Source organism: Pelodiscus sinensis, chromosome 2 (assembly GCF_052426305.1).
Source record: "Pelodiscus sinensis isolate ZL-2025 chromosome 2, ASM5242630v1, whole genome shotgun sequence".
Classification (NCBI taxonomy): Eukaryota; Metazoa; Chordata; order Testudines; family Trionychidae; genus Pelodiscus; species Pelodiscus sinensis.
In genome coordinates this window covers 60,557,914-60,578,224 of record NC_143053.1, presented here as the reverse complement: position 1 = coordinate 60,578,224, position 20,311 = coordinate 60,557,914, and the positions used below count along the sequence as shown (strand labels likewise).

Below are 20,311 nucleotides of genomic sequence, written 5' to 3'. Positions count from 1 at the left end.
GCCTTAGGGCCCTGGGCCAGGACCGAGGGAGCGAGGGAGGGCCCAGGTCCCCCTCCCCCGCCACCGCTCCCCCGGCTGATCTCCAGTTGCTGGCAAATTGCAACGATAAGGACGGAAGCTAAAAGGAACCCAGGTCTCAGAGGGTGTCCTCTGACCGTGACTTGTACCAATGCTCTTTAACTGTAATGTGTAACATGCATGTACGTTGCTGCTTTGCAAATGTCTTGAGTAGTTGGGCCAGAAAGGCTGCACAGGGTCTTGTTACATGTATTAACACCTTACTCTGTGGAATTTTACTGGCCAAGCCAAAACACAAACAAATGCAAGTGTAGAGTCACAGTGAAGTCCTCTGAGAATAGACTGGAAGACTCTTCATTCTGTTCACAATCACCACAGCTGTGACAACTATCTAAATTGTTTAGGTAAAAAACTTAATGCTCTTCTGAAATCCAGTGTGTGGAGTGTGTCCTCATCACTATCATAATGAAGCTTAGGGAAGAAAATTGGTAAATATATATCCTGATTAATACAAAAGCGAGATACAATATTGGTGACTAACTTCAAATGAGGACACAAATAAAACCTGCCCTCAGAGAAGACCATATATGGAGTTTCATTAAAAAAAAAACAGTTACCTGCTCTGTAACTAGTCTTCTTACAGATGGATTGCTCGTGTCCATTCCACATTTAGGCTAGGTTTACACTGCACAGTTATTTCAGAATAAACTATTCTGGAATAGTTATTCTGAAATAGCTTATTTTGAAATACCATGGCTACACGGTAGGGAAGCCTCAAAATTAGTGCAAGGCAGGCTTCCCTAATGTAGACATGTTATCTCAATTTAGAACCCCAGGAGGAATAATTTAGAACGGTCCTGGTAAGGGGCTATTTCAAAATAGAAGTAGTGGAGCATCTACACATCCCTTATTTCGAAACAGTTATTTTGGAAAAGGCATTATTCATCATAGAATAAGGTTTACAGAAGTTGGAATAAGCGGTCCGTTTGAAATAATTTCAAAATAATGGAATTGCTGTGTAGATGCTCACGTAGTTATTTTGGAATAACGACCGTTATTCTGAAATAAGTGTGCAGTGTAGACGCAGCCTAAGAGTGTGTACTTGCCACATGCACTGGTGCTGGAACTTTTCCCTCAGCAGTATCCATAGAAGAGCAGCTCTGACAACTCCATGGTGCAGAATAAGGGGCACCGCATGCCCCTTATATCCTCACCCTCAGTTCCTTCTTGCCAGAAACTCAAACAGTGGGAAAGGAGAGTAGGTTGTGGAATAGCCATGAGCAAAACATCTTAAAGAACAATAGTTACAGAACAGGTGTTTTCTTCGAGCACTTGCTCATGTCCATTCCATATTAAGTGACTCAAAACAGTACACTTCGAGGCAGATAAGAGTTCACGGCCATGCACACTGTAGCACAGCTCTGCCGAACCTAACATTGTCGCTAGCCTGAGTAATGGCATAAGACGACGGAGAATGTGTGGACGGAGAACCACTCTGTAGCTCTACAGATACCCTGGACCATTATTTGGGCCAAGAAGGCCACCAACAATGCCCGAGTTCTAGTCAAACGGGCCTAGATTATTAGCAATGGTGGAACCTTTGCCAATTCATAACAGGTTCACATGCAAGAGGTAATCCATTTGGAAAGTCTCTGCGATGACACCGGAAGCCACTTCATCTATCAGCCATGATGACAAAGAGCTGTGTGGACTTGCAGAAGGGCTTGATATGCTCCAAGTAGAATGCCAAAGCTCTCTTGATGTCTAGGGCATGCATATGCCTCTCTGTCGTATCACATGGCTTGGGAGAGAACTCAGGCAGGAATATGTGTTTACATGGAAGGAGGATACTATCTTGAGCAAAAATGCTGGATAGGGACATAGTTGGACCTTGTTCTTGTTCTTGTAAAAAAAACAAAAAACTGATGGGCAGTTCCAAAGTCAGGGCCTTCATCTCTGATACCCATCTTGCTGATGTCACCCCCACCAGGAAAGTGACCAATAACCAATGGGTCTACGACACCTTGCTAAATGCTGAAAAACAGAATGATCTGATTAGGATGAGTCTCTGGCATGGGAGACCAGTGACTGGCAGCAATCAGGGGATCAGCGATGGCAAACTGTCAATCTATAGCTCATGCTATCCATGCAGTGTCAGGACCTGAAACTGGAATACACCCACAGTCCGGAGGGATTCACTGCCTGGGAATGATATTGCAATGGTCATTGCTCATGGGAGATCAAAAAGCAGCTACAGTGCCTGGAACAGCTTTGTGATTTGCGCTGAGGTGAAATGAAATGTCAGAGTGCTCTTCCTGCCAGTAGGTGCATGACTCCACGGGTCTATGCTAAGACACCAGTGAACTGGGCTCTGACTCATGCTGCTGGAACCCTGAGCCTGGGGACTGCAGTGAACTCCTGCTGGCCTGCCTCTATCTCAGAGGCATGTTGGCTCCTCACAGGTGAGCTCTAGTAGACTGTTCCCCAGGATGGAGAAAACTGCTGCAGAGAAGGGGATCTAAGCATAGATCCCAAAGCGTTTTTTCTCTGAGATTAGGGAAATTGTTAAAGTTGGTGTGGCCAGCACTGGTAATGCCCAGATATCCTGTGCTGCCTACAATGCTTCATGTATCAATGGGATCTCTACATGGTTAAGGCCCTCACTGTCCAATGTAGCAGTGCTGGCTGGGGACAGGCTAGACTACTTCGCTTGCACTGCTGCCTGACTCCCAGAGTTGAGCAACCCAATGCTGGTTGTAGCTCTCCTCCAGCCCTTCTCTTTCGCTTATGGGAGTCACAAGCTTTTTAGTCTTCTTGGAGGAGGCATAGAGGGAAACCATTGCTGGCTGGAGGACAGTGCTGGTGGGGCACTCTGCACTGATGCTGTAGTGCTCAGGGCCAAGTCCAGGGGTGGGCAAAAGCCTCTCAGCGGGCCGAATTCAGCCCGCCTTGGGCTTTGATCCAGCCCGTGAGGCAAGTCTTGGCCCCGCCGCCTAATTGGCATGTGCCCTAAGGGAAAGAGCTCAGCCCTGCCCCTTCTCCTCCCAGGCAGCCTCTGGAGAGAAGGCAGCACTGGGGCTGAGGCTCCTCAACAGGGCCAGCCCCGGGGGTGCCACTACCATGGCCAGGCGGTCAGGGCCGACCCAGGAGGCTGGAGGTGCTGCTGCCACAGCACCTCTGGGTCCAGCCCCAGGCCTCCTGGCCGCAGTAGCAGTGCCTCTGGGGCTGGCTCCGGGCTTCCTGGCCACGGTAGCGGCACCTCCGGGGCCAGCCCCAGGTCACATGGGCACAGTAGCGGTGCCTCTGGGGCCAGCCCTGGGCCTTGGTACCGTGCCTTTGGGTCGGTCCCAGTTTGTATGGGCGCGGTAATGGCACCTCTGAGGATTCTGGGGCCAGTCCAGGGATGCATGGCTCCAGGGCGCCTCTGGGGTGTCCTGTGGCACCTCTGGGATGGCCTGTGGTGCCTCTGGCCTCTGGGGCCGGCCCCAGGCCATGTAACTGCGGCAGTGGTGCCTCCAGCCTCCAGGGTGGCCTGAGGCCACGATGCCAGGCCCTGGACTGCGTGGCTGCGGCAGCCGTGTCTCGGGTCTCCAGGACTGCGTGGCCATAGCAGTAGGGCCTCCCTCCAGGGCGCCTGGGACTGCATGGCTGCAGCTGTTACTACAAAGGGGCATGAAGCAAGGTAAGGTTCCCCCTCAAGCCCAGACCTCCCCCACCCCAATTCCGTCACTTCCCTCCCCCCATGATCCAGCACCCTCAGGTTGCTCCGACACCCTCCCTTGTTCTTGCACCCTCCCTTGTTCCTGCTTCCTCCACCTGGCAAGACACCCTACTCCCAGCCTGCTTTGCACCCCAGCTCCCTCCCAGATCCTGCACCCCATTCCTATCCTACTTGCTGGCAGCCCTGTCTTGTGCACTTTACCCCTCCTTTTTGTTCCTGCCCAGAGCCTAAGTAAGTCCATAAAATCCACTAACTCTAGAACCCCAGAAAAGTAAATCTGGTCTATGGGAAGCCCTGAACCTCAGTTTCCCCTTCTCTTCCCCTCACCCCATGAACAGCTAGGGTACCAGAGGAGTGAGGTGTTTCAGTTGGGGCCACATCAGTGAGTTCTGGGGGTTTTGGAGTTTTTTTGCTTCTCACTTGTGTGGCCCCCAACTAATTCTTTTGTGGGTCAATGACCCCTAACCCAAAAAGGATTCCCCATCACTGACATAAATAAAGAAAACATTGAAAGCTTTTGTGTTGGACATAATATTTTACTTTATTTAAAATGAAGTTTGATAAACTCACATGAGAAAGATTAAGCATTTTAACTGTTTCATAATTTAAATTAAACTGTTCTTACTAGCAGCAGCTGGTTCAGAAAATAAGGTCACCATACCCAGCAGGGTAATTCTCAACCCAGCCTCTTCCATCCAAGGCTCCGCCCCTTCCAGGTCGCCCGCAACCACTTCTGAAATTTGTGAAGTGGCCCCCCTTCCAAAATTATTGCCAACCCCTGGCCAAATCAGATCTTTGCTCCAGTGCTGGAGTTAACATCGACTTCATCAGGAGTATTTGGAGACAAATGTCCCTCTCCCTTTTTGTCCTGGGTTTAAACTACTTACAAAAATGACAACTGTCATGTCCTTCTCCCAGACAATGCAGGCAGCTGGTATAAGGATCACTGGTGGGCACGGGATTCCTACAGAGGTCACACTGTTTACAATCCGGGGATCGGAGCACACTCCGTCCTGAGGCAAAATCCCATTCAGGGCCAACTACAAAGTAACTAATAAGGGATAACTAATAATTATGAACTATAACTTTTTTTTCCAGGAAAAAAGGGTGGTTAGGCAGAATGATTCTATGTTAGCTGAAGGCAGCAGAATGTTTCAGCATCATCACTGGTGTCAAGATGCAACTAAGGGTGGGGGGAGTGCATGGCACTCTTTATACTGCACCATGGAGGTGCAAATCCAGGGGTGCCCACAACTGCCCTCATACGAATATCGCTGTGGAAAAAAACTTTCCGTTTTTTTCAGTACATATGGGGAGCACACAAACCTAATGTGGAATGGACATGAGTAATCACTCAAAGAAGAATAAGAGTTCTCCAGGATGAGAAAACTGATAAAAAATGCTACTGTTGTGGAGAGATGAAGTAATTAACCAGCTGACTGAGTCAAAGGGGAGATATCCATTATCTTTGCTAACACAAGGTTTAAGTCCTAAGGGGAGACAGAACCTTCCTTGGGATAATGAGTCTAACCCCTTCAGAAACCTTATCACCACTGGACTGGAGGGAAAAAAGGTGGTTATCAACTGGTGGGTGAAACCCCAAGATATCTGCCAGATGAACTTAGCCAGAACTAAGGGCAAGACCTTGTTGCATACGGTAAAACAGATAGTCCAACATATGGTTAATCAGAGCTTAGACCAAGGAAATGCCTTTCTGCTATAACTAATGGAGCATTTTTTCCACTTCGATAGTAAGTATACCTTGTAGAAAGTTTTCTTTTATTTAAAAGCATATCTTTGATCTCCTTTAAACAATTTTCTTTGAATTAGCCATGGAGCATTCAGGCTCTCAAGTGCAGGTTGGAGTAGAGGAGACAATCGGGCTGTGTCTACACTGCACCCCTTTTCCGGAAAAGGGATGCAGATTAGACACTTCGGAATTGCAAATCCGCGGGGGATTTAAATATCCCCCGCAGCATTTGCATTTACATGGCTGCCGCTTTTTTCCGGCTCAGGGTTTTTGCTGGAGAAAAGCGCCAGTCTAGACGCGATTTTCCTGAAAATATGCCCTTTTCCGGAGGATCCCCTATTCCTACTTTCCTACTTTCAAGTGGGAATAAGGGATTCTCCGGAAAAGGGCTTATTTTCCGGAAAAATCGCGTCTAGACTGGCGCTTTTCTCCGGCAAAAACCCTGAGCCGGAAAAAAGCGGCAGCCATGTAAATGCAAATGCCACGGGGGATATTTAAATCCCCTGCGGATTTGCAATTCCGAAGTGTCTAATCTGCATCCCTTTTCCGGAAAAGGGGTGCAGTGTAGACACAGCCTCGTAGTTTTTGGAGGTTAAGTAGTGTCAGATGAGCTCTGTGTGAAAGAGTCAGCAAAGTGGAAAACCAATGTGGTTATCTGACGAAGGCAGAGGGAGACAACTGTCCAAGATCTACAGCTGTGGCCTGCTCATTAACAAAACTGGTAACACTTCCCATTGATTTCCGTAGTAAACAGGTCTCTATAGGGAGTCTTTCATGTCTAGAAAATGAATCTTGCTCTATCTGGACAAAGAGACCACTCAAGATGACAGCTGAACAGCCCACTTAAGCCATCCATCAGAGCATTCTGAACACATAGGAGAGATTTTGAAGACGCCTGGAGACGATGATGCAAAAATCCCACTACCTTTCCCTAGTACAGGGGTGGGCAATAATTTTTGCCCAGGAGCCACTTCAAAATTTTTTGAAGTAGCCCTGGGCCCCCCCAGAACAGGCGGGGCCTAAGCAGGAAGAGGTGGGGCTACCCCACCCCCAGACCACAATTGGTCTGGGGGTGGGAGAGCACATTTGCCCTCCCTTCCCACTAGGCACCCATGTCCTGGAAGAGGCTTGGCATACTCTCCCACCCCCAGGCCAATCAGGACCTGGGTGTGGGGGAGTGCAGGAAGCCTCCTCCCACCCTGCAAAGAGCATGTGGCACTTTGAAGTGCCACGGGCTCCTCACAGAGCCAGGGCAGGGCGAAGGAAGCTTCACGCAGCTCCCCCACCCTGATTGGCCTAGGGTCGGGGAGTGCACAAAGTCTCCTCCGCTCTCCAGCCCTCACCGCCCTGCAAGCAGCGCATGGCGCTTCAAAGTATCACGTGCTCCTGGCAGAGCGGGAGGAGGCTTCACGTGCAGAAATAGTGGTCTGACAAGATGTTTGATACGTGTCTTCTCTGACTCATAAAGCTAGTATCTGAAGATGAATTTGCAGATATGAGGATGGGGGAGACAGACGATCTCAAAATAGACTGTAGGTTCCACAGAGAGCATACATCTGACTGAAATACTGAGAACCCAATGCTGCTGAAAAAATCTGAAGAAGTGATGTGAGGTGAGACTATTCTCTGGAGAATATTCTCCAAGAACGAGAATATTCTGAGAGTATTCTCCAAAATATTATTTCCCAAGAATTTTTGAGAATTTTCTAATTTTTCATTTCCTCTTGAAATAATATATTGTATTCAACTTTTAGAACACCCTGAATGCTAAAGAGCTTTCTTGATCATTCAAGATAGTTTGAGAACATTATAGATAACAAGTATCTACTTCAGACAGCGCTCCTGACAACCATGGGGCTGCGTCTAGACTGGCAAGTTTTTCCGCAAACGCAGCTGCTTTTGCAGAAAAACTTGCCAGCTGTCTGCACTGGCCACTTGAATTTCCGCAAGAACACTGACAATCTCATGTAAGATTGTCAGTGTTCTTGTGGAAATTCTATGCTGCTTCCATTCGGGCAAAAGCCCTCTTGCACAAATGCTTTTGCACAAGAGGGCCAGTGTAGACAATGCGATATTGTTTTGCGCAAAAAAGCCCCGATCACAAAAATGGCGATCAGGGCTTTCTTGCACAAAACCGCATCTAGATTGGCTTTTGCGCCCGTGCCAATCTAGACACTCTTTTCCGCAAATGCTTTTAACGGAAAAACTTTTCCATTAAAAGCATTTGAGGAAAATCATTCCAGTCTAGATGTAGCCTGAAGGTTTGCAGGTGACCCAGTAGAATCTTGGACCATGTGGCCAAGGCTATGGATTACCAGAAGACATTTAAATAATTCATTCCAAACTGATTATACAAATGAAATTAAGTCCCCACTCAGCTGAACCAGTGGATGACCAAGGAGACAAGACAAATAGGCCAGAGTGGCAAACTGGACAGCCTAAAAGAAATATCCCTTCACTTTCCAGCTCATCTGTTCATTTGGACCACAGGTCCTGAATTCACTTTTGGTGATAGCAGTTATTTATTAGGAAAAACCGGTAAGGAACCTGTAAAGCAGAGATTGCATTTGAACAGACTAGTGAAAAGGCAAAGTCTTCTTCTGCCTGTCATTTCTGTCTGGGGGAGGAGAGACATTTATCCTTTGCTTTTTCAAACTTCATAACCACAGAAATATGCTTTGTATCAAACAGATTGAGCCTTCTGAGAAACCCTGCCAAAGGGGATAAAGAGCTGCTTTTCCTGCTCATCAAGAGTTAGCCTTCTCTTCAGACTGAGCTAGAGTGTACATGGCAGTGGTAGGCAACCTGCGGCCCCATGCGGTCCACTAGGATTCTAAATGTGGCCCACAAGACATTTTGTTTACCACTGCTCATATGCAGGGTTTCCAGATGCTGCTGGTTTCCATTCATGTAGATTTTTTCCCTACCACACTCAAAGCACTTGCACATGAAGTGAGGTGTGTGCTGATTGCACACATTGACTGCAAGAGCCATATGCTCTCTTCATCCAATCAAAGCACTGCTACATTTCAGTAGGCATAACCCACAAATACTAGGTACACAAGTGAAATTAGCTAAACTATCTATCCCAGGAGATCATCTTGCTTACAAAAATCATGCAGGCCACTGAGATGAAGGGGGGCCACTCGTGCGGCCAATTCCCTAGCCTAGGTTGCCCATCACCAATATGTGAGGGATGATCCTTTTGTCTTGGTACAAGTCATGAAAAGTATCCCAGGACCTCACTGATGAGTGAGATATTGTACCACATGGTAACTGTTGCATGAAAACAAGAAGAAACCATCCATCATTCCAGGTCTGTGCCAAGGACATTAGGACACAGAAATGTAAGTTTATAAACAAACAGATCTGCTCTCTCACTGTCAAATAAAAGTAACATTAATTTACACTTTTATCCAAGAATACACACCACTCATCACCTCATGAAGGTCTCAAATATTCCTGTACACAGCTTTAAGAAATCAACTTCAATTCCTATGCCAGTGGAGCAGGACTGGATCCTCTTCTATACTACTAAAACGATCTGAGCAGAAATGGGTGTCTGCAACTGGTACTACTGAACTGGCAATGACTACAGGTTAGATAAGGACTAGTCATATTCCTTTTCAGAAACCAAGGTTAAAACCAACAATATATTTCAAAAGTGTTCTCATTACCTCTTCTTCACTCATTTGTAATGTGAAATTCAGGCTTCAGAATTCCTCACAAGAACTGAGATGCCTTGAGAAATTCATACATTTATTTTACTAATTTGGGGGGATTTTTTCCCTTCACCTCCTTAAGAAATAATTTAAAATTAAGCTATATCCAAATGTTCTACATGCTTACAGTATTACAATACTACCACTGTAAAAACTAGGAATGTTAGATAACATGTAAATAAATAGTCATGAAACCACATAAAATGTTAGCGGTTACACAACTGGGGGTGGGGCCAGCAGCCAGTGTGCTCCCACTCTTGGGGAACCCCTTGCCACCCTTCACTTCTGCCGCTCTATCAGAAGCAGCAATGCAGAGCAGCAGGCAGGCACTGGTCTGTGAGGGGAGCCGGTTTAAAAAAAAGCTCCCCACAAAGACTAGCTCCCGCCTGCCACCCACACTGTTGCCTCTGATAAAGAGGCAGCAGAGTGAGGTGGCAGCAACCTCTGTCTGTGGGGTGCCCTAGATTCCCACGGAGGGAGGCTGCTCCATGGCAGCAGTTCCTGTCCGTGCGGGATCTGAGCTTCCCAGGACAGAAGCTGCTGAGCTCAGATCCCCACGGACAGGGATTGCTGCAGCAGAGCAGTCTCCATCTGTGGGGCGCCCAGGCTTACCGCAGACAGACGCTGCTCTGTGGGATGCAGACCAGCCACTGTCCTGGGGAGCTCGGCCCCCCCCATGGATAGGGGCCGCCGCCGCAGAGCAGCCTCTGTCCGCAGCAAACTCAGGCCTGCCGTGGACAGAGTCTGCTCTGCGGTAGCCTCTCTTGCACCTGCCTTTTGATAGAGGCAGCAGGACGGGAGTTGGAGGCGGCAGGTGGTTCCTGCCTTCCTCCCCTGCCTCTGTAAGAGGCAGCAAAGGGAGAGGGCAAGTGGGTTCGCGAAGCCAGCTCCTCATGTGTATTGGCTCCCACCTGCCCCCCTCACCCTCCGCGCTGCTGCCTCTATCAGAAGCAGCAGCATGTGGGTTGGGAGGCAGGCGGAGCTCGTGCTCATAGGGAGATGGCTTAAAAGCCTGCTCCCTATGGGCACCAGTTCCTACCTCCCCCTGCCTTGCTGCATCTGATACAGAGGAAGCAAGGGAGAAAAAATGCATGTAGTCTACAGGATTAACTGATAAGCCTGGATTTACCAATTAATCATGTAGTCATTGACATCCCTAGTAAAAACCAGCTTCAAATTAGTGCTGTTCAAAACTTTCTTGCTAAATTGCAACCAGTATTTCAAAAGGTATCTTTTAAAATGCAGTTAAGGAGTAATGTTCACTTTAACGAAAGGCTATAATATTTACCTAAAAATCTACGAAGTTTCATCATATCTAACTGGAAGTGCTCTATCAGTCCATGAAGATTAAACAGGTGGAAGGTTAAGCTGACTAGACTGTTTCCTAAAAATAAAATACATATATTAATTCATTTTAAAAAATGAAACTGGTATTGCCATCACAAGGGAATTACATTTAACACCCTATTGACATCAAAAGCTGAGTATGGGACACTTCTAGCCTACTTAGCCCCATTAGCATCAGGACTACAATTGACAGATAATTTTTTTCTCCCTCTCCCTATTCTGAGGATCCCGCTTTTTTTCTCCACTGAAGATCATCTCATCTGACACTATATAAATATTTTTGTTAATCTCTAAGGTGTCACAGGACTACTCATTTTTAAAGTTACAGACTAACTTGGCTAATTCAGACTTTATCCACCCATTTCACTATATCTATTTAAATTCATGCAGTAGATTACACCAGTCATTTTTCTGACAAATGAAACCACAGCAAAAATGAATAAACGGTAAACTGATTCTCTTCCACTACGTGAAAATATAAAATACCTTTCCTTCAAAAAAATGAAGGCAGAATACAGGTTGTACCTCCCCTAACCAGGACACTCTGGTCCAGCAACATGATCACAGATGTTCCTGGATCACAGAGCCCAGGTATATGGAGTCTGGCTGTGGGGCAGGAGTGTGACAGGGGGCCGGCGACACAGCCAGGAGCCCCATGTCAAGGGGTGGGGAGGCAGGGCAGCAGGGAGATCTGGCCCCGGTGGCTGGGCATTAGTGAGGGGCCAGCAGCAACTGCAGAGCTGCGGCCATGGAACTCTGACTCCAGTCACGCAGCTCCGGCCCTGGCAATGGCCAGAAAGCTCTGGCCCCAGTCATGCGGCTGCTGCTCCAGGGGCAGTCAGGGAGCTCTGGCCATAGAATTAGTGGGGCCAGGCAGCAGCAGGGATGGGCTGGAGCCCTAGCCAGGGGCAGTGTTAAGCACGGGCCATGAGGGGAAGGATCTCCCCTGATCCAGCAAATCCCCTCCTTTGGGACCTGTCAGGTCCTGAGGGTGGCGGACCAAGGAGGTCCAACCTGTACTATTCTTTGGGAGTTGCCCCAGGCCCTGCTAGGTTGCTTCTTTAATTGTCTTTTCAAGGTCTAACACTCTGACAAGATCACTCAGACTGCTGCCTCTGACTTTTTCTTCCACCATCACTCTCTAGTGGCCTCATATACTATCAACATATATTGGACCCAACCAAGTTCCACATTTCTCTAGGGTGTCCCTAAACAAGATATTATCATCCCAAATACCCCACCACCAAATTCTGCCACTTCCTTTCCAATATTTTAAAAATTCATCTCTTCCTCTCCATTTGTATGACAATATGTTAAGCCATATGCTAACAATTTCCTATACTGATTACTATAATCTCCTGCGTGCTGGTTTCTCACATGCCCATCTCTCTTTCCTTCAATCTACTGACAATTATGAGACTGGCAAGATTATTAATCTGCTATACTAATCCAATCCTACCTCCACCTGATTCCTTACATTGGCTCTACTACTTTTACATCAAGATCCATGTCTGCTCTTCAATTACCAAAATATCTATATTTTCATTGTGACTTCTCTGTCAACAACACTTTCTATAGTCCCTCACCAACCTGCTCTGCTCTCTGATATCTGTATACCCACCTACTCCAATTGTTTCTTTTGCCCTCTGTTCATATATTGCTTTCTCCTACAGTGCCCCCTATACCTAGAGCTGCCTTCCTACTTTATTGATGCTTAACTCCTACTCTCCTTCAAAGCCTGCTAAGCTCCATCTCTTCTATAAAGTTTCCTGGCTATAACACACATTTCTGGGCGGGTGGGAGGAGGTTGTGTTTTTATACTGCATTCTTTTATAATGTAACTATTCTGACTTTACACTAAATTCTTCAGGGCAAAGGATGTTTTCGGCATAATTCATCCATTAGATAGAAGCCATATAGACTAATGCCTCTCTATAACTAAGAAGCATAGGTATTATGGTCTAAGTTTCAAACATTTCTAAACATATTTGATTAAAAAAGAATTTGGTTACAAGCAACTATCTGAGGGGTCTATTACACTAGCTTAAGGATATGGCGATGTAAGTAGTAACACTATTGCAACATAACAGACTAGATTTCAGGTAACAGAATCTAAAACTTTCAAACTAAAATACCAACTGTCCAAAAACCTTCTATTAATCACAATACTAGGATAATCTATTTGTACTTTTTAAAGTATAATAAAGCAGTAAGATTCCCCTCAGAAAAGTAAGTGAAATGTTAACGAATAGGTTTAGAAAGAACAGTACATCACGCTTAAATGCTTACAGTAGTAGAAGGGAACTTACCATTTGTTAGCCTATCAAAAAGAAATATATCAAAATTCCATTTTCCAACTTTCTCCAGCATACACTGAAAACAAAAATATTTCTACTGTAACATTTCCATTCAATATGTCATAGTATCAATTATATCCCACAAAAAATCTACTGCTTTTTGAGAAAGCTATGGATTTTAACATTTGTTACTAAAAAACAGAATCAAGGTTTACAACTTGTAAACCACATTTCTATCTCAAAGTTTTTCTATAGCTAATATTGTCACCAGCTGTTTAGCACCTGTAAATGATACAAATAATATAACTATAACTAAATTATTAGTTTCATTTACAACATATAAATAAACAGCTTGTACTTGGCAGCCAATGAGCTGTCCAGTTGCATACTGAATTAGAATTACTGCTTTATTTTTAAAAGATGATTACTTTAAATAAATGCTATTACTACTTAAAACAGCTTGACAAAAGGAGAAATCTAATAAATTGATTCCAGTATGTCCAGACTTGGGGCAACAAAGTTGCATTGCAGAAATTATTAGCCATACAAAATTCTACAAATGATCACCCTCAGAGGGCAAAAGCCCCCATTAAAGTGGTACAGAGAAAACAAAAATCGAAGATATTTTGTTAGAAGAACATAAGAATGGCCACACTTTGTCAGACCAAAGTTCTGGCACAGAGGAAATGAACAGAAAAGGTAATCATCAAGTGATCCATTCCCAGTTATACATTTCCAGTTTCTGACAAACAGGCTAGGGACACCGTCCTTGCCGATACTGGCTAACAGCCATTGATGGACCTTTTCCTCCATGAACTCACATCGGTTGGTTTTTTTTTTTAACTTTTTTGAATTAGTGTTAAAATAATTACTTTATCGCAAGTAACATTTTTGTTTTTAATTTCAGAAAAAAGGTCAACATGAATACACTGCATTAAGGATAAAAATATATAAAAAGTGTTTTCATTTACTTCACTAAATTAAGAAGCTATGTATATAATTGATATGCACTGTATGCAGACATGCACATCTAGTTTGTTTCATAAATGTGTATGTCTGGAACTCCATGCCTGATAAAAGACAAAATTACATTTATACACCTCTAGTATTCTTCCATCACATTTGGTAGTAGCTTTTACAAACAAACAGCAGCTTTTATAATGAGACAATCAATAGAAGTCATTGTTCTAAACAAATTAAATACCTCGTAAGATGTAGATATTCAAATAACTAGTATCTCAAAGCACTGCCAATTGGTTTGTTCTTCCTGAATGTCTATGATTCCTCTAACACACTGTTTTACGGGCTAACTTGCATAATACTGAAGCAAAATTATTCAGGGCTTTTTTTTTTTTTGCACACAGTATAAACTCAATATATGCTCAATATTGATGATATTTCTATTGTTATAAAGCATTCACATTTTCTAATAAAAAGTAGGAGCAATTGTTAAAAACACACCTTTGCTTGTCCATTATAATCATCATCCAAAATGTTTGAGGAATTTGGAACAGTAATACCACGGAAGAAACGTGATGATCTCAAGTACCGCTGGAAGCTAAGTAATCTTCGGATATTCCTTGCAGACACAGACACTTCAATTTCAGAATTTGCTAGAAAATACAAGAAAAATAAAGTTCTTCTTAAAACAATAAATATTACAACTCTTCAATTTTAACAGCATTCACTCTAGAAGTATCAATTGTGTCTAGAATAGCTACATTCCCAGAGTAGTTCCTGAGCTATGTTTCAGAACAAAGTGTTTCCTATTTAAGCTTAAAGTAAAGAGAAATACATCTATAAACTGTATGCTAGTCATATGTCTTAACTAAAAATACATGTATTCTAAGGAAACTGAAGAATAACCATGTTGCACAAACACTGTCAGGTTAGACAACGGACTTATTGAAAATGGACTATCACAAAACAGTGTTGCAAATGACAGTGTTCCCCCCCAAAAAGTATAAATATGTAAATGACTGCCACCAGCCATAAAATGCTTACACACTAGAAAATGAAGTATATCAACGGTGATGTAGTGGGATATGATTTAAATGACATTATATGAAGAAGCTATAAGTGTACAGACCATCCTCACTATAAGTCCAAGATACATTCAAAAAAAAAATCTTGGGACTTACAAGCGAAACAATTTAAAGTGGGGAATTTTTTTCCCGGTGGCTGACTTCCATTTGCACAATTTTTTTTTTTGCACGACTTAAAAGCAGGGAATGGGAGGACTTATAATGCATCAGTTCCTGCATCAACAACTTTAGTGCAGAACAGATATATATTACTGGGGTGACTTATAGCGGGGATGTCCTGTACAAAAACAACATATACAAAAACCAAATCTTAAGACTTTCTTCTCCTATATTTAGGAATTGTGTTAATTTTTCAAAAGCACCTGTGATTTAGGTGCTTTTGAGAAATGTTACCCAGAAAAACTATTTTTTCCAAACATGCACCCCAATTTCTACTGATTCCTATGATATTCTCAGTGAAAATATGAACATAGTACCTTGTCAGAATACAACAGAACCCACAGACACACAATTCTTAACCTCTTTTATGAAAACAATTCAAAATGCCCCCCAAGTATTATACTCTACTTTTATTAGAAGATAACTTAGTAAAACCATTATTTTTGTGATGCTTAGTCCAGTTATACTGTGTAAAATACCATGAAGGATATTGTACCATTTATTTCAGGTACTTCAAGATCAAACTATGGTTTAAATTCTCTGAAATGATTGATATGTATTTTTATCCATAAATTGTGAAGGTCAAATTCTACCTTCAGTTTCTTTTGTACAATACCTCTACAAGCAGCTACATTTATTAAGAAAAAGTTTACTGTTCTTATACTTAAACTGGTTTTTTTTTTCCAGAAAAGTGATCAGTAAGACCATTAGATGTTTAAAAAGCTAAGGGTTAATATGCTTATTTCCAAAATACATAGGTTTCTGTGGAAGCAGGCTCTTTGCTGGCCAGGCCTCTCGCGCGTATTGCCATCCAAGCAAAAGGTCAACTTCCCCTTGATGAAAAACCCTTACACTATGTAACTTAAAGATCAGCGACGAACAGGAACCAAAACCATACCTGAAAAGTTAATGTAAAGTTCGTGCTGGTTGTGCTGACTGTGCCATGCCCGATAAGGCAGAAAAGGAAAAACAGGAAACCATCTCACCCCCTTACTCCTGTCACTTAACAGACAGGGTCTGCTAGCCTAACACAAAAAGCGCGCAAAAGCTTTCTCTATAAAACAGCTTCCCCTCCTGTATCAAATTGAGGAATCCCGAATAAACATTGGATGGCGGAATATGAGCCAGGTCCGAGGACTGATCACCCGAGGGCCACCTCCCACTCACCGAACCAAACGAGTTCCTGTAGAGTGTAACGTATACCAAACATAACGAATACTAAATATGTTGTTGTTGTTGTAGTTTGTGTGTCTGTTAAATGTAAGTATTGTTATCTGAAATTGTTTAGAGGTATTGTTAAGTAATAGTGTTAAAAGTTTTAGATAAATGATTAGTCTTATAAGTAACACTGATGTAAATGTAACTGTTAATAATCCCTGGTCCCTTGTTAACAACTATTGGGATTTAGAAAAACCTCAGGGAATTTTCTTTACTGTATTGCATTTTGCTTATTGGACATTCTAATAATTATTTAGTGCCTACATATATGTAAGAAATTGATAAAATAATAATTTATACGTAGAAGCCCTTTAATAAAAGTTTAAAAGATATTTAGTAATAGTTTGCCTGTTTCTGCGCCTCCCTGGGACTAGCCACATTTCCGAACCTTTTACTTTAAACCACAGTTTCAAAGCAACAAGAACAAAAATTTATAATCTATATCTTTGTATTTTCCAAAGGGTAAATATATTAATTTCAGAAATCATTGAAACAATGCAGTTCTTAAAAATCAAACATTCTATCAATATTTTATAATGAAGGTAGAAGTTGGTCCTTTAAAAGTCAACTTTATTAATCTACTAATGCCCAAGAAAGCTACCGAGATTATATACACTCTTGTTTAGTTTGATGTATCAAATGTGTTATGGTGGATTTGAAACTTAATACATGACTCTAGTAAACATTTTTAACATCAAACAGTATAAAGAATTTTAAATTACAGATAAACTACACATTTCCCAAACAAAAATTTTATTTCAGTGAAACATGTTTTTCAATTGTCTACCCTTGACTTCACCTTTTAAAAAATAAATTGTCTCTTTAGACACATTTATCAGGGAATCAAATCTTTTCACCTCTTAAAGCTGTCATGATGCAGAGAGTGAGCAGACTAACAGATATTCAGAATCTAACATTCTTTTTACTTTGCATTCTAGAACAGAAATTTTAAAGACATGCAGGGAAAAACCACAACTGACCTGTGTTGTTTCTTTTGATTATAAAGGCAATGCATGAAATACAGCTGTTTCTTGATTTTCTTTTATTTCTTTAAAATTATAGCTTAAAATATAGGAAGTTTCATATTGATTCATACCAGTCGTCTATCAAGCACTGTACCATGATTTATATACCAATGTTTCAGAGTAAAAGTGCAAAAGAGGGGGGAGGGATAGCTCAGTGGTTTGAGCATTGGCCTGCTTAAACCCAGGGTTGTGAGTTCAATCCTTGCAGAGGCCATTTAGGGATTTGGGCAAAAATTTGTCAGGGTTGGTACTTGGTCCCACTGTGAAGGCAGGGGACTGGACTTGATGACCTTTCAAGGTCCCTTCCAGTTTTAGGAGATAGGCAATCTCCATTAATTTAAATTTCTTTCATAATTGTGTACAGAGAAGTTTCTTCTTTACCACCTAAGTTTTAAATCTTGTTAAATTTATGTTTCAGTGACCTGGTTCCATTGGTTCAGTGATCTGGTTCCATTGGTAAATAAGAGGAAGCTTTATTGCTTTTGTATCAGATCTCCCTACTCAACAAATTGCCCAATGTCTTTTCTCTTTATATCATCTTATCAATGCATTTGAACAGATGCCAATAATCGTAAGAGACAATACTGAAGGTTTATGGACATTCAGCAGTGTATCAAATAACCATGATTAAAGTTAGCATTCTTCAGATATGGTAAAATTTTGTAGTATAGACTAGCACCAAGACACTTGAATTTCTCAAAGCTGCTCCTTGCACATGGAACTAGAAACATTTTGGAGAGTTATCACAGAACTTTGACCCTAAACTTTTTCTATCTAGTAATCTATATTTAGATTCCAGGACCTCCCTAAGTCACTACATATTGCCACTATACAACTTGCTGCTTAGGACTCACTAGAAGATTGCCAGGATGTCCACCATCTTCATATCCATTGACTTGCAACTGACTTTGATTCTTATCTGCTTTGTTTTAACTACCCAGTCTTCAGAAACTTACTGATTACCTCTAGCTTCCTGTCTCCCCTCCCCTCCTTTCTCTCCCATTTATTTTGGGTCTGCACATCCTAAACTCATAACTTCGGTCATCTGAAGAAGTGGGCTGTGCCCAGCTCATGATACCATCTACATGTTTTGTTAGTCTATAAAGTGCTACCAGACCATTTGTTGTATCTTTATATCCAGTAAGCAAGTTATCAGTTAGCACTGTCATCTCCTATCAGCCCACCAATATTTCTAATTATCACATTTCCTATAACCATATTTTGTGCCTCAGATCTGTAGCCCATCTTCTGGAGAGACCACAGTGCATGAAGAATAAGTTACCTCTACCATTATTGCAAGGTAGCTCCCAGATAAGGTAAATGGTCCTCCCTTTCACGTGAGCTCACACATCATAACACCAATTCTCTAACTTTTACCTGAATGCGACATACACAGACAACCCCCCTTAAAGGTATTCAAATTCAAATAAAAAATCCAGGAATTTCAGAATGATCCATGATAAAAGAACATATACTGTGCACCACAAAGACAAGATTACAGATCTCTTAAAGTAATACAAACATTATTCCTAATCAACATATACAGTTCTGGCTACAGAACTTACAGTATCTAGCCAGAAATTAATGGAATCCATCCGTAAATGGTGTGCATATATTTTTATAAAACATACATATAATATTTCGGGCTTATAATTATTATAAAAATCCTTATTTCTACTTTGGGCTTGAACATTTCAGGCATCACTGTGGAAACAAGAGTATCAACTAGTTGCAGAATCTTTGGAGAACATCACTGTGCAGGAGCTGGTTAAAACACACTACCCAGTAACACCTTACATGCTATAAGAATTGCACCCACTGAAGAGGAAATAGATGAGCACAGGGGAAACGTTGAATATTGTGGGTGTGACAAGAGCCAGCTGGAGTAAAGACTCATCTTATAGTATGTCTCATGGCATGTATTTAGAGAACACTAAGCCGGAAGTCTGAAGGCATCCATTAAGCAGAGATTCAATAGATGAGACAAGTGAAAAACTGTATGAAGCAGTCACTCAAAGAGAATTGCATGGAAGTAAAGTGGGTGCATTGACCCAAAAGACCTCTATTCATACAATACTATATATAACATCGAGAGATGCACCAAGAATGTATGTAATGAACTGCATCAAAAGGAAAAAGCAACAGAAACTAATACTGATTTTATTACTGCAACTCAGTTGGAGTTCATAAATTTCCTATCCATTAGTGCCTCTGAAAGGCAAGTGGTAGTACTGATGACTGATGCAGAGCCTAAGTACAAAAAAATATGTGCTTTGAATGGAATTAAAGAAGAACAAATGCTTAGCAGAATGGCTCTTAGAGCACTTACTGAGGATTACTTGAAATATGGACTTGTTTTTAGCAATACTAACCACAAAAAATGAACACTAGTAGTTAGGGATGTTAAAATGTATGATTTATGTAAACATGTAACCGCTGAAAGATTCGCATTTGAAAAGCTGAAAAAGGCATGTTGTTCTTAAAAGTGTAATAAAGCACAGAAAAAAACCACTGTGTCATACCCACACAAAGGACAAGTTAACCACTTACCTTGTGGGGACAAAAAATGCTCAAATATGTGGCGAAATGCTTGAAGAATTTCATCATCACCTGGCTTAATAAAGTTAATACTTCATAATGTTCTGTAGAGTTTCTTTGAATTCCCAGGGTAAGGCTGACACTAGAGGTTGGTCTCCAGTAAAGCTGTAAATCAATCTAAGCTATGTAAATCAAGCAAATGAAGTTGACCTAACTTAGGTCGATTTACAGCAGCGTCAATACCATGTTGTGTCAACAGGAAACATTCTCCCGCCAACTTACTTTCCGTCCCTCGGGGAGGTGGAATACAGACATCAACGGGAGAGCTCTCTTGCATTGACATAGCAGGTCATCACCAGATTCACTAAATGGATACCATTACATCAACTGCATCAATGCCAATTTAACTGTATAGACAAGCCCTAAAATTATCTTGCATGTCACTGAGAACATAGAGATATGCTGCTAAAT

At 42.3% G+C, this 20,311-nt stretch overlaps 1 protein-coding gene across 2 annotated transcripts in view; it reads right to left on the bottom strand.

Annotated features, from left to right (window-relative positions):
• The window catches only part of PDE7A (phosphodiesterase 7A), a 90,118-nt gene that overhangs the window by 12,899 nt on the left and 56,908 nt on the right, over positions 1–20,311 (bottom strand). For both annotated transcript variants that reach the window (XM_006127481.5, XM_006127483.5), the window contains 3 exons: positions 14,317–14,468; positions 12,868–12,931; positions 10,500–10,595 (listed from right to left, as the gene is read on the bottom strand). In XM_006127481.5, the coding sequence (XP_006127543.2) occupies positions 10,500–10,595; positions 12,868–12,931; positions 14,317–14,468 (312 nt within the window). The remainder of the gene's footprint in view (positions 1–10,499; positions 10,596–12,867; positions 12,932–14,316; positions 14,469–20,311) is intronic.